Source organism: Peromyscus maniculatus, chromosome 3, assembly GCF_049852395.1.
Source record: "Peromyscus maniculatus bairdii isolate BWxNUB_F1_BW_parent chromosome 3, HU_Pman_BW_mat_3.1, whole genome shotgun sequence".
NCBI classification, from domain to species: domain Eukaryota; kingdom Metazoa; phylum Chordata; class Mammalia; order Rodentia; family Cricetidae; genus Peromyscus; species Peromyscus maniculatus.
Genome location: NC_134854.1, coordinates 28,343,343 through 28,366,539, shown reverse-complemented (window position 1 = coordinate 28,366,539; position 23,197 = coordinate 28,343,343). Strand labels below are relative to the sequence as shown.

Genomic DNA, 23,197 nt, shown 5'->3' with positions numbered 1-23,197 from the left:
TAAGAGATCTCTTCAGCCCTATCAAAGCACATTATGTCTCTCTAAAAAAATATTTCTGTAACTCTCATAGAGTCTTTTATCCCTCAAACTGGTGTCTGTGTACCAGATACTCCCTTACTTATAGTTTCTGTACCATCCCTTTCTTCTACAAGAATGAAAACATAGGCTTTCAAACATATTTCAAAAAGCAAACAGAACATATATATCCCTTTTTCTGAAGGCATATATTAGGAAAGCATAATTAGAATTGCAACTTTGTAGAATATTAGCAATGACACTGAATTTTAAATTTCTAGCAAAAGAAACTCAAACCTCTCAAGTTCTTTCTTTTGTCCTCCAAATGCAATCACAGTTCTGATGGCCACTAAGACTTCTTCAGCAACTGCTCCAGCTTTTGCATAAGCCTGGAGTTCCTTATTAGTAAATGAAGTCAATACCTGTCAAAGTGCAATCTTGTATCATTAAAAATGCTCAACAAATCTATCTTTTGCAGAGTATAAAAAAAATAAATATATATAAAAATGTTGCTTATACAGAAATCGTACAAAGAGCATGATCTTTAAATGTCAGGTATCTTTAGGGAGGGAAAAAGTATAATGGCTTCCCTACCAGTGCCCTCTAGCTGACACAATGTATGGGCAAGGAAGAGAACCCTGGACACAAAGGGACTTCTGGGTCAGGTGCCTGATGTGCCTGAGACCCTTCTGCTCTTCCTTCGTGCCTGGGTTAAGGAGACAGCCTCAAGTCCACAGCAGGAAACAGCTTCTCAAACTACTAGTGCACCTATGTTTGCATAGAGCCCACAATCTGAGAGTCTAAGACATGTGAGGAGCAGGGTGTAAAACAAAGGGCCCGGGAACCGAAGTGATGTGTAGACCTCTTGGGTTAAGTTGCTTTCTCTTTCCCTTATCTATCCACAAGGTATTCTAAAACATTTTAAATAATTTTTATCGTTCTAACACGAGGAGTTTGAACCTAACTGTTCAATGTTCTGCTGAACAGGAAAATCAATTAAGCTTTGAGGCTGGCAGAGGCTGGCACGATAGCTTGTTGGGTAAGAGAACAACTCCAGCCGATGACCTGAGGCCGCTCCCTGGAGAGTGACAGCAAGTCTTCCAAACGCTGGAGGGCGGTGCAGACAAGGGAGGACAGCCGTACACAGCTGACACTTCACAGTGAACACGCCACAGTGAACACGGCGCCGTCCTCTACCGAGCACAGATCTTCCCGGTTCAGCATGTCTTTTCGATGAAGGTGGGGAACATACAAGGTCCCCTTCCTTCTTACCCTTCCCCAAATGAGAGCTCAGTGGGTCTGGATCAGCTTATCTTGCCCCTTGTTAAACGGAAGCTTAAAGCAAGTACCAAACTCACAATCAGGGCTGCCGTGGTTGAAGACCCTCCCGTGGGATTCTGGGGAGGACTCTGAAATGTGGATTCACCTACCTTGGCCCACATAGTAGACGACAATCCAATAAGAGGGGTGACAGCCAAAATGACAAGGGTTAGCTTCCAACCACTTATAAATGCTACTATAAATCCAGCTAGAAATGTGGTGATGGACTGAAAACACATCCCAATTTTGTCACCAATCCCATCATTGATTTTGGAGACATCGCTGAAGAGGAAAGAGATTGTGTTACAAATAATGTCAGATTTGCAAACACAGAAATTAGCCAGTTTTATATTGTATCACTGATTCTGATGTAAATTAATATGTCTGCAACCTTTGTGTGTGTGTGTGTGTGTGTGTGTGTGTGTGTATTTCACTTGACAAGCTATCTGTTTCCACTAGATTTTTTCATTAACAGCTTCCTATGGCCAGCATGGCCTCCGAATACAGACAATGGATGTTTAAGACAATTCACTGTGAAATTTCAAACTGCTCAGAGATGTGCGCATATGGCGCTGTTCTCTATGATCATAAATCTTGCGTTCTTCGTGTCTTCTGTGAAGCAGAAACAGACAGACAGGAGCTCCTTCCTTCTTTCCGGTGTTTTCCAAGGACACCAACGAGCCCTGGCAGGATGGCAGTCAGAGGCTGGATGGACAGGACACCAAGGAGCCCTGGCAGGATGGCAGACAGAGGCTGGATGGACAGGCCATATTGTTGCTCACTGCACATCACGGCTGTGCTCACTCTCTGTGTATTTCTTGACTCTGCCAGTCAAGAAGGAGCTCCACCCCCATTCCTGCCAGGGCACTGTGAACAAGAAGCCGTGTAAGACACGGGTACTGCTCACAAGGGCGCTACTCTGCTCAGGGATGCACCGACATTCCTAATGAGGCTGGTGGCATCTACTCCACTGAACTAAGAACAAGACCATATCTGACTTCAGCTGAAACTAGGTACTCACTCTGTGAGCCGGGTGTTGAGCTCCCCAACGTCGTGCACGTCAAACCAGCCTATCTCCTGATTCATTATAGCATGAAAAAACTTCTGTCTGATTTTGTGTATTTGTCTTCCAGCTGCCATGCACCAAAATGAAACCTGGATGTAGGCAACTATGAGCACGCCAGCACCAATGCCCGTGTAATAGTAGGCGTACCTGAAAAACAAGAACACTGTACATGCTGTTTTCTAATCAATCCTGCTCTCTGAAAACAACTGAGTCTTACTCCTTCAGCTATCTGGGTATCCCACCATCCTTAACAAACAAGAAGGGGTTGTGAGGGGCAGAGCTGTAACTGTCAGCATCCGCCTGTGTCTGTGGCAATATAGAATGGCTTTGGGGCAAATCCCAGCTCTTCACTGAATTATCTTGTAAACTCAAGCAGGATGCATAACATCTTAGGCCCCAATTTTCTAGCTAGTAAAATGGAGGTGAGAATCGTTATACTGGCAGTCTGTTGAGAAATGGCCTTGTAGTCCTAATTCTATTACACCAGCACCAATTAATGAGTCTCTGCTTGTCAAGGGACATATCACAGAATCTGTCTGAAAGTGGAAACCAGGGATAGAAGTGTTGGAAAATATTATTTTAAGGTGTGTTACCTTTTTTTTTGTTTATGTTGCTTTTGTCTAACTCTGTGAAGCTGTGTTACTTTGCCTCTGTAAAACACCTGATGGTCTGATAAAGAACTGACCGACCAACAGCAAGGCAGGAGCAAGGATAGGCAGGGCTGGCAGGCAGGGAGAATACCTAGAAGGAGAAAACTGGGAGGAGAGACTTAGGAGGCAGAGAAGGAGGAGGACTCCAGGGGCCAGCCACCCAGCCACCCAGCTACACAGCAAGCCACAGAGTAAGAGTAAGGTTTACAGAAGTAAGAGAAAGACAAAAGCCCAGAGGCAAAAGGTAGATGGGACAATTTAAGGTAAGGAAAGCTGGAAAGAAACGAGACAAACTAAGGCTGGGCATTTGTATTTAAGAATAAGGTCCATGTGTGATTTGTTTGGGAGCTGGGTGGCGGGTCCCCCAGAAGAGTAAAAGGGCAAAAACAACAGCACAGAAGTGATTCCTGTCCCTGTGAACTACTGACAGACCTCAGCTGGTAAGTGACAGCTGAAAATTAACAGTATTTGTATCTGCCCAATTGGTCATTTTTGAACAACCATGAAATGTTTAAGGAATCAAAGAGCATGAAAGTCTTCAAATTAAACTAAGAAAAAGGTGAACTGATGTTCCCTTATTCCGAGTCTCCGCATTCACAAAAGCAAACCTTAGGCTTCTTCAATCAGTTAATATCTAGATCAAAGGCAAAGCTTCCAGCGTGAAATACAGGGGACAGCTTTCCCCATCTTCAAAAGGAGGAGTTCTGCTTGTTATCTTCTGGAAACTGCAGTGTGTCATGGGAAGCATCAAAATGGTTATTTAAAAGGAAGAGAGTCTCTGGTGTGATGTTCACAGCTCTGGGCTCAACCTACCAGGATCCTGCTAACATATCACACCCCGTTACATCATATAACTTGCAAAAAGATATAGTGCAACTAGAATGCTTCTCATTAATAGGTGACTCTATAATTGTTTTTCATGTGCTAATGATATAGCAAGAGTAACCCCATTTAACAAGTGTAACTTATGGTTAGGGAACAACCTGTAAGATGTTTAGTTTTATTTATTTGTTCACTTATTTCTGTTTTTTAGCTATTTAAAAACAAAACAAAAACAAAAAAAAACAGGGTCTTGCTATGTAGCCCAGGCTGGCCTGAGTCTCACAAGCCTCCTGCCAGTGTCTTCATAGTGCTAAGACGGATCACCATTCCTAGCCTTGGTAATGTATTTTAAACAATCAAGATGTTGCTGTTAACTGGGCATTGTTGCTTAAACCTGTAATCCCAGCACTTGGAAGCCTGAGGCAGAAGGGCTGACACAACCTTGAGGGCAGCCTGGGCTACATCAAGAGGTCAGACCCATCTCAAATAAAGAAGAAAGAAAAAGAGGGACTTGCTGTCACAATAGAAAAATAATGCCTCTCTACAATAGCATTTAGAGTGCTGGCATCTTATCGTTCAAATATGATCAGGTGTCTCCACTTCCTTTAAACATGTCAAACCATTCATAGAATAATGTAGAATCATGTTATCTGAATATTCTCATGGATCCTTGCACATTTGTTCAAAGATATTCTCAGAACAAATTTCAAAACATGTAATAATTTACAAAATATTTTCCCAAAGTAAGCTAAGGTAAAAATCAAACGTTTATTTATTCTAAGATTTTTTTTTTTTGCTTTTGGTTTTTTGGAGTTTTTTGTTTGTTTGTTTTTCAAGATAGGGTCTCTCTGTGTAACAGCTCTGGCTGTCCTGGAACTCAATTTGTAGACCAGGATGGCCTTGATCTTACAGAGATCCGCCTGCTTCTAGAGTGCTGGGATTAAAGCATGTGATACCACCACCCAGTTATTCTAGGATGTTTTATTTCATTATTTATAATTAGATGCTGAGTTTAAAATTTCCTTGCTAGCCAGTATTATTATAATTATTACTAGGGATACTGTGCAAGAAGCACACTAATAATTACAAAGCTACAGGCAATATTATTAATTCAACTTCAAATCATATTATATAATTTGAGAAATTTTATAGCTCATTATAACCAGATTAATGCAGAAAAGATTAATGAAAGAACAAAGCAAGTGTGGAATTACGTGGCCATGTCTTCCTCCAGATTGCCGCGGCTGCTGGCCTGAGTACCGCTGGTTTCACCTAGACAACCAGAAAGCAGAGCTGGCCCATTTATGGCTCTTTGGACTCCAGTAAAAATAAGCATATAAAATAAACCAAACCCATTTCACTTGAAAATCTACACAAAACCCGAACCAAGTGATTCAGTTAAATTGAATTTAGTTTCCATCCAAGCGGTAAAGACATCCATTCAAACACATCTCTGTTGCCATGCACAGCTACACAAAGCCTAGATGAAATGACGGTCATTTTCAAGAAGAAACCCACCACGACAAATAAATACCAATGCAACTCACACTTGAGCCCATATTTAAACACTATCCCTGCATTTCTCTACTTTTATTGTTATTACAAAATTATCATGAAGAACAGAACATTATGCAATATTAGGAAGAGCTAACTGTCTGAACCAAATACATTAGAAACCCCAAAACTTTAACCATTCACATAGACACCGATAACTACTATTCAACATTTTTGTGTATATGTTGTCAAATTCACATGCAAAACTTTAAAAAAAATGTGAATCTTGGTCTACATTCCGTATCAGTTTTTCTTGACAGTGTATGCTTGTATCAATTCTAAATTTGTATTCATTTTGGTTGCTTTCTAATATCATACTGTTATTGGAAACATTGCTCAGTGAGTGTATTTACCTAGCAAACACTATGCTCTAGGTTTGATAAACAGACAGATAACACTGCATGAGCATACATGTACACATGTGTGAAAATATGGTAAATATGGTATAGGAAAAATTACCATAATCAAGACTGCTAGGTCAACAAAAGGCACACTTCAAATCTTGCAGTCATTGTAAAATATACGATTATAGTATGTGTGGAAGTCAAGCAGAGGGGAGGGAAAGGAAGAAAAAGGATGAGTTTAAAATTTCCTGGCTAGCCTCACAATAAAATAGTAAGGCCAAGTCTATGCTGAGAGCAGGCAGGGTATCAGAAGAGCTCACAAGGGGACTGTGGCAGCGGCAATCAAGGATGGACCCACTTAAGTCTTTACACGGCTTTCTGGCTATAGCCATGTTTTGTGTAAAGGCCTCTAGAACCTGGGCCTCCTTGAGCACTTAGTAAACAAGGAAGCTCTGTAGTCTAGGCCATCACACTCACAAAATGGCTATAGTTCTAAATCAGGATATACAATGCATTCTTCAGAAACACAAAGTGGACCCCAGGACCCATGAACAAATCAGCAAAGGGTCCAACATACTGCAAATTGGTTTGAATATTGATGCATATTTTTTGGGAAATGATTCAGTGTTTATCATAGACTTAATTCAAATATCTGGCTAGGAAGATAAACCCAGTAGGAGAGCACTTGCCTAGTTTCTGTGAGGCCGTAAGTTTAATTCTCAGCACCTCAAAAATAAGTTCAAATGATGTATAAAGCCAAGGTTTTGGTCTCCAATATCAAATTTTAAAAGTCCAGAGATGAGGCAATGGCCCGGGGGACAGTAGTGTTAACTGTTCTTACAGAGGACCCAGTGTCAGTTCCCAGAGCCCACACTGTGCAGTTCCCAGCCTCCCGCAACTCTAGCTCCACATGTCCACCTGAATATCATCTCCCACAATAATTAAAATGAATAAAATAGAAGGGTCCTTGTAAGCTAAGCGTATCATTGAGTTATCAAAGGTATTCTCATATAGGCATTGCCAACTTTATTTTTTTTTGTTGTTTTTCTTTTTGAGATTATAGTATAATTACATCATATCCCTCCTTCTCTTTCCTTCACACCCTTCCAAATTCTACTTGCTGTCTTTCAAATTCCTGGCCTCTTTTTTCATTAATTGTTCACACACACACACACACACACACACACACACACACACACACACACACACCTAAATATATAACTATAACCCGCCAGCATGTTTGCAAACTGAACTGTAAGTCTTCCTATAGTTTACTTTAACTCAATCTCTGCATGACCAACAGTGACCGGAAAACTGAAGCTCTGACCTAGCAACCTGTGTCCCCCAAGTCAAGGGTGTTTGTGTTAGAAGGAGGCAAAGTACTTCAATAGCTCACTCATTTCTTCCCTCCCCGGGGTGCTTTTTTACATCTCTCCTTATCAACCAGTTTCTTGCTTCCAATCTTACTGAGAAAATTAAGCCCTAACAGTCCCCTATTTATGCAATGTTAGACTTTCTGAGGTTTCAGTTTCCTGCAGTGAACCATGAAATTATATCATCTGCCATCATCTTACGGAGGATGAGGAGAACACAATTAAGACGTTAGAAAATATGAACAAACACTGAAAATAACTTTTAACCCAGTATATTGTTGTATTTGTTGTTTTTACCAGTTATTGTCATTAATCTTTTATCATGCCTAATTTATAAATTAAACTTTACATTGGTATGCATGTATTAGAAATACACTGTAAATATACGCAGAGTTCAGTATTCTCTATGGTTTCAGGCATCCACAGGACAGTCTTGAAACATGTCCCTGGAAGACAGGAGGATCTAGCAACCAGCAGAAAACATGCAGATTCCCAGTTCCTCATCCACCTGCCTTCAGATCCTGACACTAATCCACATTCCACCTGTTACTGTAGCTGCACTGCTGTGGCAGTGTAAGCTTTCCTCCTGCTCCCTTGATTTGTCCTTCAGAGAGGATCTCTCTAAATCTCTTCACTCTCTTTCAAATATCAGTTTCCACTTTCTTATTTCCTAGAGAACAAAAGCATTACTCTTCCCATCCTGACTTCTCTCTCTCTCTCTCTCTCTCTCTCTCTCTCTCTCTCTCTCTCTCTCTCTCTCTCTCCTCCCTCCCTCCCTCCCTCCTTCCCTCCCTCCCTCCCTCTCCCTCCCTCTCTCCCTCCCTCTCTCTGTCTCTCTCCCTCACCCTGACCCGCTCCCTCTCTCTCATAAACAACTGTCTCAGACCTCATTTAGTTCTCCAATCCTGGATCTGCTTTCTGACAGGCCAACCCATGACAACACCCAAAACTGCCCCTTCCTCTTTCTCATCTCATTTGAGAGTAGCTTTGTCCTTCCAGTTTCTCAGGCTAAAAGCATTAGCATCATCCTGAACTCCTCACTTACACTCACAGGCATGGACTCTCATAACTATTGCAGCTCACCATTCACAGTTCGGATTACATTCCTGTACTTCCTCCTGACGCTTTCAAAGCCATTTCTGACTTCACAGAGCTCCTTCCTTTCCTGCATATCTCTGCCAACACTTCTCTTGGATGTTCTAGTACCCATAAACATTCTCTCCTCAAATTCATTACAAACAGAGCTAGAGCTCTGACCCTCCAACTCCAGTGCACAAAACACAACACTGTATATTTAGCAAAGGCCCTGCAAATGGTACGTCAAGTGAATGTTATTTGCAATAAATTCAGTACTACAAATAATACTTACTTTGATTAGTAATGTTTGGTGAAACAGTGGTTTCTGCTTTTGTAAAACTATCTGTCATGTGTCCAAACACCAGCATCAAGAGCGGAAGTGAAGTGCCATGGATAACAGCAGCCAGCGTCCCCAGGACCATGAGCAGCTTGTCCAGCCAATCCGCATAGCGAAACTAGGAGGAAGCAGAGCACAGGCTGGGTGAGCACATGGACCCACAGGTGGCGCCTCAAATCAGACTCCAGACTCAAGCACTCCAGACTGTCACCCTGCCGTCTCACACCGAGCTCTCCTCTCCCTCTGATGAACTTTGACAATAATCTCACCAGGGGTTGTACCAATTTTTTTTTATTTTTACTTTTATTTACATGTATATGTGTGTGTATCTATTTGGGGGGGGGGGCACATGAATGTGAGTGCCGTCGAAGGCCAGAAAAGAGTCTAAGATCCCATAGAGCTGGAGTTCTAGGTGGTGGAGAGTTGCCTGATGTGGGTGCTGGGAACTGAACTCTGGTCCTCTGTAAGAGCACCAAGTGCATTTAACAGCTGAGCCATTTCTTCAGCCCATGGAGTAATTTTTCAGACTGAATTCAGTGTGTCTTGTCTTCTGTAATATCTGATGACAATTTTTAAAGTCATTTTCATACCTCCTAAGAAAGCCTTATATCATATGGAACATCTCTTCCTTGAGATAAGTATTTTAAATAATGACTAAAGCCCAAACTCACCATCCCAAATATGCCAATGGCTGGTTTCTTTTCTTTCTTCTCCTTTTTACTGAAGAACATAACAAAGGGATTATGCAAAGCTTCAAAAATACTACAAAAACTTTAAGGTACCAGCCTATTATAAACTAATGACAACTAGGACAAACAGGTCTACACAGTACTCATTCAAACAGTCTGATACCATTTGCGAAGTGTAAATACAAATGTTCATACAGTTTAGACATTTGAATATATGATTATTATCACTGGGTATTGTATTTCTATTTTTAACACTTTATTCGTGTGTACATGTGTGTTCTCATGAGTGGGGGGGGGCACAAACATGCAATAGTGCGTATGTGGAGCTGGGAAACCTGGAGTGTCATTCCTGGCAAGTTAAGTAACTTAACTGCTAGAGGCAAGGTCTCTCGCTATTCACCGCTGGATTTGCCAGGCCAGCGGGCCCACAAACTTCCAGTGATTCTCCAGGTTCCACTTCACGTTTCTCCATTAGGCTGTTAGTATATTACAGGCATGCGTTACCGCGTCTGGCTTTGTATCGGTCCTGGAGACACAAACCCGGGTCCTCAAGCTTACACAACAAGCACTGTCCCCACAGAGCGACAGTCCTATCCCAGGTGTCGGGATTTGTGTAAGAGTATTTTCTTGTGTGTTAGATGTTTCCTAATTTTTGTGATGAATACATGCATCCACACATTTATTTGCAAATAAAATACTACACATTAAAAAAGTTTTCTAATCTTTTTCCTTTTTTGGTTAATTTTAGTCTAATTAGAATATTATGGCTGGGCATGGCAAAGCATATTTATAATTCCAGTACTAATCTGGTGAAGGCAGGATTATTACAAGTAGGAAGACAACCTGGGCTGCACAGTGACACTCTGCTTGAAAAAAGAGAAAGAAAATAAATCATGTTCCAGAATTAATCTACCCAATTACCTTCTTGGTAAGTCTAGGTACAGTTTAATTATCACCTAGACATACATTTGTTTATTTATATATTTAGCTAGCTATTTGTTTGTTTATTTATTTATTTATTTATTTATTTATTTATTTATTTATTTATTGGCACTATGGATAGTATCTGTAACCCTCCTCTTTACTACAGGGAGAACAATGATGAGATGTTGGACACAAGTGTCCTAACTTGAAAGGCAATTAAGTTACTCTATGAGCAAATCTAATTCTACAAGGATATCTGAGGTGCTGAGTGGACTATCATGGAAACAAATGCAGTCTTAAAAAGCCATGTTTAAAAAACAACAACAACAACAACTATAAATTGCCAAAAAGCTGTCCTTACACATAAAAGAGTCAACTATTCTTCAAAATTGCAAATCAAATAACTCTGCCTCCAACCCACGTTTCTCACCACCCGTCACTGCCGGCAGGGATGGCAAGCTATACCAAACCCATCTTAGGAAAGACTGCTTTACAAAGAACATGACTTTGACACAGACTTTTAAGTTTAAAAGTTTTTTTTTTCATGTACTAAATGAAGTAAGAAGATAGTTTTAAAGGGGAAAAAAGTCCAGTTTTTAGTGGTACAACATGGACACAAACACACAAGCTCAGGATGGGTCCTGTGCTGGCACATCTAAAACATAGCTTCAGTATCCCTGCAGCTAGGATGCAAGAAAAGAGAGATCCATGAAGCATTCCAGCTCTGTGCCTCGTCCTTACCTTTTCCTTCTCTGACTCTGATGCTACTCGAGAGGTGGCATTCTAGGCATGAACTTGAATAATGTGTTAAGAACTCTGAGGAAGAGCCGGGCGGTGGTGGCGCACGCCTTTAATCCTAGCACTCCGGAGGCAGAGCCAGGCAGATCTCTGAGTTCGAGGCCAACCTGGGCTACCAAGTGAGTTCCAGGAAAAGCGCAAAGCTACACAGAGAAACCCTGTCTCGAAAAACCAAAAAAAAAAAAAAAAAAAAAAAAGAAGAACTCTGAGGAAGGCACACTGTTGACCTTTGACAGATAAGAAACATGCAGAAGAGTTACTTAACTTGCCCCAGGTCCTGTTGCTAGAACAAACACTGAGATTGAGAAGGCAATCTGCTGCTGGACCACTGAGCTGTGAGGCAGGAGATGCAAACCTCTGAGACTTCAGCCAGGATGGAGTTCAGGGGTACAGCATTTGCCTATCACTGGGCCAGAGATATAATTCAGTAGTAGACACTTGTCTAGCATGCACAAGGCCCTGGGTCCAGTCCCTAGTTCTGAAGGGGAAGGGTACTATCTGTAATGTATATCTATGAAATTTCTATAATAACATGTTTGACTATCAATTTGTCTTTTTGAGCATTATGTTCTAAGCTGATGGGTGTTCTGAGCAATCTACTAGGAGTGAGAACTGGACACAATCTGTATTCTCTCTCCCAGAACTAGAACTTAAATGACTTAGGGGCTCATCCAGGCAACATCCTCGAGGAGATTCTCAGAACCATAAAAATAAATAAATAATAACAAAATTAGGGCTGATAAGCAGTTTAATAAGAGCCATTAAACAAAAAGTAAAAGGACTTTGAAGCCACGACAGAACCAATAATAAAATGAAGATATGTGTAGATTCAAAGCATCTATTTTCTTTACCTTCCTCTTTGAACATCATGCAATACTTTGTATGTAATATACGTAAGAGTGGTGGTACAAACCTGTAATCTCAGCTCTTAGGGACAGAGGAGGTAGGTGATCTACAAGTCCAGGCCAGCCTGGGGTACACAGTGAGTCTGTGGACAGCCTCTACCATGCTACACAGCAAGGTCCTATCTCAGGGAAAAACAAATCCAGTGTACACACAGGTGTGTGTGTGTGTGTGTGTGTGTGTGTGTGTGTGTGTGTGTGAACACAGTTCTTTAAGCTACTGTGCTACGCAATTACCTTCTAAAACGTATCACATGTTGGATATATGTGTTTCAAGCTGTGCACAAATGAGGTAAGAATATAAAAATATGGACTTAGTGTGAAAGAGAATGTCATCTGATTCATAATTTTAATTACATATATAAAAATTACTATGTCTAGGATCCCCAATACTTTTCCAAACTTGATTTCTTTACTTTTTAATGTTGACGGGGGGGGGGGGGGATTTAAAACTACAAATGTGTCTCACAATATTTCTCTTAGATAGCACTAACCTAGAAGCCTGGCTGGATTCAGATGAAATGTTTTTGCAAGTGCAGTCTCCTCAAATCCCACCACATGCTGAGCAGCTTCACAGCCTGCTCCACCACCACCAGCCACACCATCAGCCACCACCACCAGCCACCACCACCAGCCACCACCACCAGCCACCACCATCAGCCACCACCACCAGCCACTACCATCAGCCACCACCACCAGCCACACCACCAGCCACCACCACCAGCCACCACCACCAGCCACCACCATCAGCCACCACCACTAGCCACCACCATCAGCCACCACCACCAGCCACCACCACCAGCCACCACCACCAGCCACCACCAGCCACCACCAGCTGTGCTGCCTCTGATTACTTGGTAAAGTTGCTAAGAGGGAATTCTCTCCCTGGGAAGGACATTCTCCTCTCTGAATGGCTCCAACCCTTGGACAACCCTCACCTGATGGGCAGTGTGTGTTCCAGATAGTGTGTGTTCTGCAAAGAAGTTTACTAGAATGCTTTGCCTCTCATTCTCTTCTCTCCTCTCAGAATGTCAAGTGAGTCAGTCATTAACGTCATTGTACCTAGCATCTCAAAGTCTTTTAGAGCAATTATTTTCTTTGAAGTTCAAACTTCCCCAACAGAGGCCAGTAGAAATTCCTCCAGTCTGCTCCCATATCTGGTTTTTGCATTTTATTTATTTATTGTGCATGGATCCATGCACATTGGGGGCATGTACTACTGCAAGTGCCTTTGGTGGTCAGGGTCGACTTGCAACCTGCAGATGGTTTCTGCTTCCACTATGAGGGTTCTGAAAACAGAGTTCAAACTAGGGCTTGTCAGGCTTCGAAGGAGCCGCCCTTACCTGCTGACCCATCTTGTTTGTTCTATGTCTTTTGACCTGTCCATTAAATCCTGATTCATTGCTTGTTAGTATCAGATACTCCAGGCTCACTTTGTATTTTCTCTGTCCTAGATCTGGCTGAAATTAGCATCCCTTTCTTTAACAGAAAGCACCAAGAGTGTTTATTTCCAACATCCTTTTCAGTGGACTGAAAGTGAACAACTGAAAAAAAAACATGACTTCATATTGAAGTTTCTTATTCTAATTTCACATTTTTAAACATAAAATTTATTTTCTCTTTTGTACTTATCCTCCTTACACTGAAAACTTATTATTAATAATATTAATATATCTACTAATTCCTATTATCTTAGTTTACAATTTTCTATAAACAATGAGCCTAATGAGTGATGTTTTTAATTTCCTGTCACAGGCAGTCCACTGTAATAAAAAATATACTGAAATTATGTTCTTTTAGCAATTACATTTTCAGTTTTTCTAATTGAAGTGCAGGTAACCAGTCTGAAAAGATCTAAATGCGGTTTTGTTCTGTTTCACCTGTCATGCCGCATTCTGTGTTTGTGTCGCATCAGGACCACAGCAGAGGGAGGATTCAAGCAGCTCAGGTGCGTGAGCAATCAACAGTGCTCATAAAGCTGAGCTCATAAAACTTAACGGATCTGAGCAATGGCCCAGCCTAGAGGCTGAACAGGAGCCTCGGTCAGTCACACACATCTGAAGGACAGCTCCAAGCAGGTGAGTTCCTTCCAGAGGCTGGTTTATGCTGAAATAACAACCACTAATCATTTAGTGCGGTGCTGGAGGCTACAAACTAATTGCTCAAATGTACAAGACATGTCAAGTACGAAAGTGAAACAATCTGGCTACCTCTTTTTGCCCATCTTCGAGAAGTTCTTGTCTGCTCCTCCTTTAAGGTCCTCTTCAAGCTCCATCACGACCTGGGGAGAAAACACAGTTCATCAGCCAAATACATGCCCGTGGGGTCCAGAGCCTAGGCTGACCTCACTGCCCCGCGGGGAGCCCAGCGGGGAGGAGGAGCCCCGCCCTGGTGCTCACAGGACCGGGCCTGGAGGTAACTCACCCCGGGGATCCGGGGAGCTCCCGGGTCACCCACGTGGACCGGGTGCTGCGCTCTGGATCCTGCCGGCCCGCCCTGCTCGGAGCTGGGCAGCAGGATCCACAGCGCGGGGCTGGCGCCGAAAACACCGGCTCGGGGACTCCCGGAGCGACTGGGGCTGTCGCCACTTGGTCCCCACGGACTTCCGAGGCCCCTGCCCCCTGGACCAGGCTCGGGCATCCCAAGCAGCCGACCCTTCCGGGGAACTGTCCACCTCACATCTCTACCTTCGGCTTTCCTTCACAAAGTCTGCCAAGACGTAGAATTTGGAAGAAGCGACCCCGAGTTTAGCGCAGCCTGGGAAGATGCGGGCAGCGGCCTCAGCCTCCTGGAGCTTCAAGAGCCGCTGCGGGAAGGAGCCCGAGGGCCTCCGAGCGCTAGGTACTAAAGTAGTCGCCAGCCGCCGCCCCAGGGCCAATCAGCCTGGTGGGCGGGTTTGGGTGAGCCTGCAGGAGAGGTTGCGAAACCAAGGCGCTTCCAGGCTTCCCTGAGCTTTGGAGAAGGGAGCTGGAATCCTCAGTGAGACACTTATGTAGACATGTCCCGACGTGTTCAGTTAAGTCTCCATATAGAAGTGTATATGCCTGGATAGTGCACAGTGGGATCACTGGTGAGTCATACTTAAAAGGATACTTTGCCTGATGGAACTGATCTATTATAGTCAATAAAGCAATCAGGGACTTTGCTTATTCCGCGAAGTCCCCTTCTGAAAACATTGCTTTCTTTTTGTATTTTTAAGGCTGGTAGACATTTTTCTGTGAAAGTCTTTCTTACGTGTGTTTGGCATTTTCCTAAAGTATATCTATTCAGTTTTTGGCTTGGACGATAGTCCTATACAATGGGGCACTTCAGGGCAGAAATGATATTTTTAAAGTACAGAGTATTTTCAAGTTTTAACTCTGGAATCAATGTCCATGTTTTTCCCAGGGCCTAGCAAGTTCTTACATTTCCTGGAATTCTGATGGATTCAGCTGTTGGAGTGTAACACCACCTCTCTCCATCCAGTTGTGCCCAACTGTGACCTAACATGCTGGCAGCTCAGATGTGAAAGTCAACCTGAGACGGAGGTCCTTGTCTCAGGCCAGGGAAGCCCTGACCACCTGGGTAGAAGTGGTTGAGTCCTGTTTCTCTTCCTTTCTTTCTTTCTTTCTTTCTTTCTTTCTTTCTTTCTTTCTTTCTTTCTTTCTTTCTTTCTTTCTTTCTTTCTTTCCTTTTTCTTTTCTTTTCTTTTTTGGTTTTTTGAGACAGGGTTTCTCTGTGTAACAACTCTAGCTGTCTTGGATCGCTCTGTGTGACCAGGCTGGCCTCAAACTCACAGAGATCGACCTGCCTCTGTCCTCAAAGTGCTAGGATTAGAGGTGTGTGCCACCACTGCCAAGCAAGACCCCTGTTTCTTATACTAAGAAACAGATGCCAAGAAAATTCTCTGTTCTCACAGATGCCAAGAAATAGCCACAGCTGTTTTTAGTTAACTGTTGTGGGATGATCTGTTCCTTCAACTGTGTCTTACCTGCTCCTCAGTGGCTTGGGGATGGGGAGGGGGCAGTGCGCAGTCCTCAGTGGCCCAGACCTACCTCTCCTCTCTGGTTGGTATGGTTATCTCATATCTACCTACAAGCGTCCTCCCTACTCATCTTCCTTGGGCTGCAGGTGTCACTGTTTTCACCCTTTAGCTTCCTTTTAACCTGAACATCCTCACCTCAAAGCGCGAGCAACTTGTGGTTTTCCATAACATTCCAGAGGGAGCCAGCTCCTTTGGCAGAAATAGTAAACATGACACTTTAGGATGTTATTACTTTATGTCTTCAACAATAGGGACTGGGTCAAGGCTCCACTCCATTCTCCCCAGTGGCTTGTGTGGTGGTAATCTAATTGTATTGAAATATTATTTTGATTTGTATTGAAATATTAATTTGATTGTATGTTAATAAATAAAGTTGTCTGGGGGTCAGAGCTATTAGAGCCATAGCAAGAGTGTGGCGGTGGTGGCACACGCCTTTAATCCCATAGATATCTGTGTGTTCAGGGTCAGAGCTATTAGAGCCATAGCAAGAGTGTGGCGGTGGTGGCACACGCCTTTAATCCCATAAGATCTCTGTGTGTTCAGGGATACAGCCAGCATTGGAGACATATGCCTTTAAGACCTAGGGGGCTGTACATTCAGACAGTGACGAGGCAGTCATGTGTTTGGGTTTACAACCAATGAGAAGGCAGAACAACATACTTTAAAAATACGAATGGACAGGAAGTAGGCCTCTTTTCGCGAAGCTGGGACAGCAGGAGGAAGGGTGAGATTTTAGCTCTGAGCTCTGACCTCTCGGCTTTCTCTTTTACATTGTTTCTGTGTTTCTTATTTAATAAGACGGTTGGTTACATCTACATCTGGCGCCCAACGTGACAAGAATCCATTAAAAACTGCTTGGCTTGGCGGCAGGTCCGCTTTCCCGCAAGGGCGGCAGGCAGCCCGCGGTGGCGGCGGCGGCAGCGGCGGCACACGGCGGCCGGCGGCGATCGGCTTCTTAGTCCGAGCTGCTGGCGTCCTAGTCCGGGTAGCAACTTCTAGCCCGGGCCTAGGTCTGTGAGCAGCTTGCCTAAAGCCGGTGCTACAAACAACTCAGACCTGCCCGTAAAGCCAACGCACGTGGTCGGAGCTTAAGGAAGCCAGACCCAAGCCTTGACTCGGCACAAGAGGGAACACGTGGCTGCATTTAAGCTTTAGCCGGCTACGCTTTCTTGTGCGTTCTCTCTTTCCTCTCTCTCTCTCTCTCTCTCTCTCTCTCTTTCTCTCTCTCTCTCTCTCTCTCTCTCTCTGGATTTACACCTGGGACACTAGGTGGCTGCTTTGAAAATCCCCTCGGATTTCTACTGTTCTACGCAGATTTGGTAAGTCATAATATATCAGATATTTTAAAGGAAACTATCTAAAAGAGAATTTTTTTCCACATTAAAAAACAAATGGGTTTTATGTGTACATTGGAAGAAAATTGGTTTTTGTTCGAAATTTTAGGCAGTCTGGCAATGGAACAACTATATAATATTAGTATTGGTGGAATTATGCACCTCATCACTATAATAATCCACATTTTAATATTTAAAAAGATAGTCAATTTAAGTGCCAGGATAACAGCGTTAGAAGAACTTGTTAAACCTGTAAAAATTCAGACAGAAGAAATTAACAGTGAAGTTGTTTCAAGTCGGGATCATAAGGTTGCAGAAAGAAAGCCTGTTTTCACACAGTCACCCTTAATTTATCCTGTAACAGTACAGCAGATGCCTGATCAAATGGCTACACAAAATACTTGGGCTCCAATTGAAATGTTGGATTTAAAAAGGTTTAAGGAGGCAATAGTATCTTATGGCATGCATTCCCCATATGTAAAGCAAATGTTAAACACTTGGTCAACATATAATAGGATAGTACCACAGGACTGGCGGGACCTCGCACAAGGTGTTCTGGAACCCAGCCAGAGACTTCAATTTCTGACTTGGTTTAAGGAGGAGGCTAAAAACATAGAAAAACAATGGAGGGATAAAGGAGTACAAGTTTGCCAGGATCAGCTTATGGGCGAAGGCCAATATGCTTCAGCACAAGCACAATGTTTATATGATGTCCAAACCCTAATTTTATGTCGAACGGCAGCCTTGAATGCATGGGACAAAGTTGAGGAACCAGGAAAAAAATCTGAGTCATTTACAAAGGTGAAGCAAGGCCCAAAAGAGTCTTTTACAGATTTTTTACAAAGACTGGCTTCAGCAGTAAAGAGAACGGTCTCGGATTCAGAAGCTGGTAAGGCAATAATTGAATCTTTGGCCTTTGAGAATGCGAATGCAGCATGCAAAAGAATAATCAGGCCATTAAGGGCAAGATCTGCACCTATGGAAGATTGGATTAGAGAAACAATTAATGTTGAAGCTGATGAGCATGATGATACATGGGTAGGAGAAGTAATTTCAAAAGGTTTGAGGAGTGTTAGATGTTTTGGATGTGGAAAGCAAGGACATTTGAAAAGGGACTGTAGACAGGTCATTTCCAGAAACAATGTTTCTTCAAGGAACAATGGCAACAGAATGCCCCTTCCTTCTGGAGTATGCAGAAGGTGTGGTAAGGGAAAACACTGGACCAACGAATGTAGATCAACAAAGGACAGACAGGGTAATCCTTTGCCTCAGTCTTCGGGAAACTCCCAGAGGGGCCTCAGGCAGGCCCCCAGTGCAAATCCAGTTCAAACCTTTCCGGCAGCCATAGAGGAAATGCCTGCTCTGGAGAGCGATTAAATAACCAAATGCCTATTGGAATAAATCATGCTGGTCAGAATGATGAAACAGAGAGAATAGAAAATTCAGGAGAAAACATAAAGAAAATTTTTTGGCAAACTTCTATTAATGAACAAAGACCAAAATTAACGATAAAAATAAATGGTGTTTTGTTGTCTGGTCTGGTAGACACAGGTGCGGACGTTACCATAATTGCACCAGAATTTTGGCATCCAACTTGGCCTCTTCAGGAGGTAAACGTTCAACTGTTAGGAATTGGGACATTATCTCAGGTGAAACAGAGTGCAAGATGGCTCGAATGTATAGGTCCAGAAGGACAGAGAGGAAAATTAAAACCATATGTGGCTAACATAACTATGAACCTGTGGGGTCGAGACTTGTTGCAACAATGGAATACTCAGATTAACATCCCTCCAATCTCAGAAACAAATCATAAACTAGCACATGTTACTGAGAGAAATATTAGAAGATATTGTTCTAATGAGTGGTCACCAGCCATCCATATTATACAAGAACAGGGCACAATAACTGATGATCTTCCAAAGACACCAACAGCTCTACCTTTAAAATGGTTAACAGACAAGCCTGTATGGGTCCAGCAATGGCCTTTAACAACAGAGAAACTCCAGGCTTTAGAAGAGCTGGTAGAAGAACAGTTAAATGCTCAGCATATTGAAGAATCAACCAGCCCTTGGAATTCTCCTGTATTTGTTATTAAAAAGAAATCTGGTAAATGGAGAATGGTAACAGACCTTAGGGCAATTAACAAAGTAATTCAGCCAATGAGTTCTCTACAATCTGGGATGCCTTTGCCTACTCTGTTACCAAAAGGATGGCCTCTCATAGTTATTGATTTAAAAGACTGTTTCTTTTCAATACCCTTACAAGAAAAAGACAGAGAAAGATTTGCTTTTACAGTGCCTACTTATAATAATTCTCAACCGGTTAAAAGATTTCAATGGAGGGTCCTCCCACAGGGAATGTTGAATAGCCCAACTCTGTGCCAATATTTTGTACAACAGCCATTGGAAGTGATACGTAAAAAATTTCCTAAATCTATAATTTATCATTATATGGACGATATTTTACTAGCTGACTCAAATGCAGATACTTTAGAAATAATGTTTGAAGAAGTAAAGAAAATTTTGCCTCGCTGGGGATTACAAATTGCTCCTGAAAAGATACAAAGAGGAGATTCTATTAATTATTTAGGATATAAAATAGAGCTACAAAAAATTAGACCCCAAAAGGTGCAAATTCGGAGAGATAGACTACAGACTCTTAATGACTTTCAAAGATTATTTGGAGATATTTCTCATCTACGAACTATTGTTGGGGTAAAAAATGATGAACTGACTAATTTGTTCAAAACCTTAGAAGGTGACAAGGACTTAAATAGTCCAAGAGAATTATCACCTGAAGCTGAGAAAGAATTAGCCTTGGTAGAAAAGAAAGTGCATGAAGGACACGTGAATCGTATTGATCCAAAGCTGGATTGCATTTTGGTTATCTTACCTTCTAGGCGTTCTCCTACTGGAATATTAATGCAGAGGGAAGATATTATATTGGAATGGATATTTTTACCAAATAAACCAAATAAAAAATTAAAAACTTATGTGGAAAAAATCTCTGACTTGATTTACAAAGGAAAACTGAGACTTCGTCAATTAGCAGGCATAGACCCAGCAGAAATTGTCGTACCATTAACTAAGGAGGACATTGAAAAATTATGGACAGAAAGTGAACCTTGGCAAAGAGCTTGCAGTAATTTTTTGGGAGAAATTAACAGCAAATATCCCAAAAGCAATAGAATTGATCTTATAAAGAGAGCTGAATGGATCTTGCCTCGAATTGTACGGCAAAAACCCATATCTGGAGTTCGTACATTTTATACAGATGCCAACAAAGAAGGAAAGGCAGGTTACAAATCAGAAAATTTAAGTAAAGTGGTTCAAAGTCCGTATAATTCAGTTCAAAAATCAGAATTGTATGCTATTCTGTTGGTATTAATGGATTTTTCAGAACCTCTCAACATAGTAACTGACTCTCAGTATGCTGAAAGAGTGGTGTTACATATTGAGACTGCAGAATTTATCCCTGATGCTTCAGAATTAACTTCACTATTTATTCAATTACAAGATACAATCAGGAAAAGGAATCATCCTTTATATATAACTCACATTCGATCCCATACTGGTCTGCCCGGCCCTCTAGCACAAGGCAATGATGAAATTGATAAATTATTGATAGGAAATGTGCTGGAGGCCTCAGAATTTCATAAAAAACATCACGTTAATAGTAAAGGTTTAAAAAAGGATTTTTCCATAACCTGGCAACAAGCCAAAGAAATAGTAAAGAAATGTCCTACTTGTTCCTTCTACAATCAGACGCCATTACCAGCAGGATGTAACCCAAAGGGTACTCAGAGAAATGAAATCTGGCAGATGGACGTGTTTCACTTTGCAGAATTTGGAAAATTGAAATATGTACACCACACTATCGATACTTATTCAGGATTTCAATGGGCAACTGCTTTGAGTTCTGAAAAAGCTGATTCTGTAATCACTCATTTGCTAGAAGTTATGGCCATCATGGGTATACCTGCACAAATCAAAACTGACAATGCTCCATCATATGTCTCTGTTAAAATGAAACAGTTTTTTGCTTATTACAATATAAAGCATATTACAGGCATACCACATAATCCTACAGGTCAAGCAGTTATAGAAAGATCAAACAGAACTCTAAAGGATATGCTAAATAAACAGAAATGGGTAACAAAAACCCCCAGAAATAGACTGCATAATGCTCTTCTAACTTTGAATTTTCTGAATGCCAATGAGAAAGGAACAACAGCTGCAGAGAGACATTGGATAATAGAAAAAACTACAGAATTAAATCAGCCTATATACTTTAAGGATGTGCTGACCTCAGAATGGAAACCAGGGTATGTATTACATTGGGGACGTGGTTTTGCTTTTGTTTCTACAGGAGAAGATAAGCTGTGGGTACCATCAAAATTGATAAAGGTTCGATTTGAACAAGAGAGACCTCTTAATTAGAGGAGGTGATAGTTCATCAACCAGCATGAACATCCAATTTAAACTAACTTGTATCAATAACACATGCCTTTTCATTTAATCAGATAATAACTTGTCAAAAGGAAACATCCCCAAAATTAGTCTTGGGGAAAGGTTTTTGTTTTTGTCTTTTAGGAGAATGAAGGTTAAGGAATCTGAAGAACACTGGACAAATGAGACAACTGAAGAAAAGGGACAAATCATCTATCCCAAGAAACAGAGTGAAACGGTGTATGGGTATATATTATCTAAAAAAATTTTATGTCTTCCTAAATGTTTGTTTCTGCTTTTCTCTAAAGATTTAACACTATTGGTCTTCTAACAGTCCCAGTTCAATTAAAATTTAAAGCTGACTTTGGAGTTGGAGAATGGCTCTCTCCTTCTTTAAAATCAAGCATGTTGTTAAAAGGAAAATGCAAACTCCCTGTATCATGCCAGAATAAGAGCCATTTCTGCTATGGTACAGGACAAAAGCAAAATTAATTAAGGGACTATTCTATTACTAATCTCAACTCTTTGATTCTATTCTGATTCTTTAAATTGTTCTCAAAGTATAAATTTTATATCAAAATTTACAAGATTAATATATATATATACATTTTAAACTTTGTTAAGATATGAATGGTCACATAGAGTACTAACTAATTCTAGAAAAAAGGCTAGCTGCATATATATGTTTTTGTGTTCGAGTCTCTTATCAGTTTTCTGCAGGAAATCATGGCCAGGCCTAACATCAACTGAAGTCTCCAGAAAGAAGATGGGGCCCCACAACAACAACAATTCCACGTGGACAATAATAATATCATTAAGCTGACAAACATCATCCACAGATCAGCTTTGAACTACAAGGTGCTCAGAGCAATTTTGAGATGACTAGCTGAGATGATCCAGTCTCAAAGACTACTTGAATAAGGACTTGAGATAAACCCTGAACTTTGGCATTATACACAGACTGGATAATGAAGGATATAGTTACCTCTCTTAGAATTTGACAATTAACCTAAAATTTTTCTTTCAGGATAAAGAAAACTTCGCCCATACCCAGCAGGAAGCAATTTTAAGAATATGACGCCCACATTCCCAAAGAGGTGGTGTGGGGCGAGTGGTTTTTTGGTCTTTTTAATGGGTTTTGGGTCTGGGATAATTTTTAGTATTTAGGGGGGTTGGTTACAAGTTATTGTCAAGGGTTAGGAAAAAGGCTAAGCAAAGGAGATTAGATTTAAGGTTCTTGTTTAAAAAAAAAAAAAAGAGAAAGAAAGAAAAGAAAAAGACAATTACTAGTTTTAAATACTTTACATTGGATTGAATTGTTTTATATTGTACACAAATTTGAAACTGATATTGTTAGAAAATGCTATATGTATATTTCTAATTGTATTTATTCCATCCATTTAACAATGTAATGCAAATTTCTGATCCTTGAATGTTATTATTATCAACTATTAGGATATAAAGAAATGAAAGCTAGTAGTTAGACATTATCATAGAACTTGTAGTCATATTAGATATGT

General features: G+C 41.3%; 1 protein-coding gene across 4 annotated transcripts in view; it reads right to left on the bottom strand.

Annotated features, from left to right (window-relative positions):
• LOC102911743 (multidrug resistance protein 2) overlaps positions 1-23,197 on the bottom strand; it is a 259,280-nt gene that overhangs the window by 62,901 nt on the left and 173,182 nt on the right. The window contains exons 1-8 of one of the 4 annotated variants that reach the window (XM_006990449.4): positions 14,559-14,697; positions 14,082-14,152; positions 9,230-9,278; positions 8,514-8,676; positions 5,088-5,145; positions 2,357-2,548; positions 1,446-1,617; positions 313-437 (exon numbers count right to left, since the gene is read on the bottom strand). In XM_006990449.4, coding sequence (XP_006990511.3) covers positions 313-437; positions 1,446-1,617; positions 2,357-2,548; positions 5,088-5,145; positions 8,514-8,676; positions 9,230-9,278; positions 14,082-14,146 — 824 coding nt within the window. In that variant the 5' untranslated portion in view covers positions 14,147-14,152; positions 14,559-14,697. Of the gene's footprint in view, positions 1-312; positions 438-1,445; positions 1,618-2,356; positions 2,549-5,087; positions 5,146-8,513; positions 8,677-9,229; positions 9,279-14,081; positions 14,153-14,295; positions 14,446-14,550; positions 14,698-23,197 lie in introns of those variants that run through there. The other 3 variants (XM_076566294.1, XM_076566292.1, XM_076566293.1) reach the window with 3 other exon arrangements.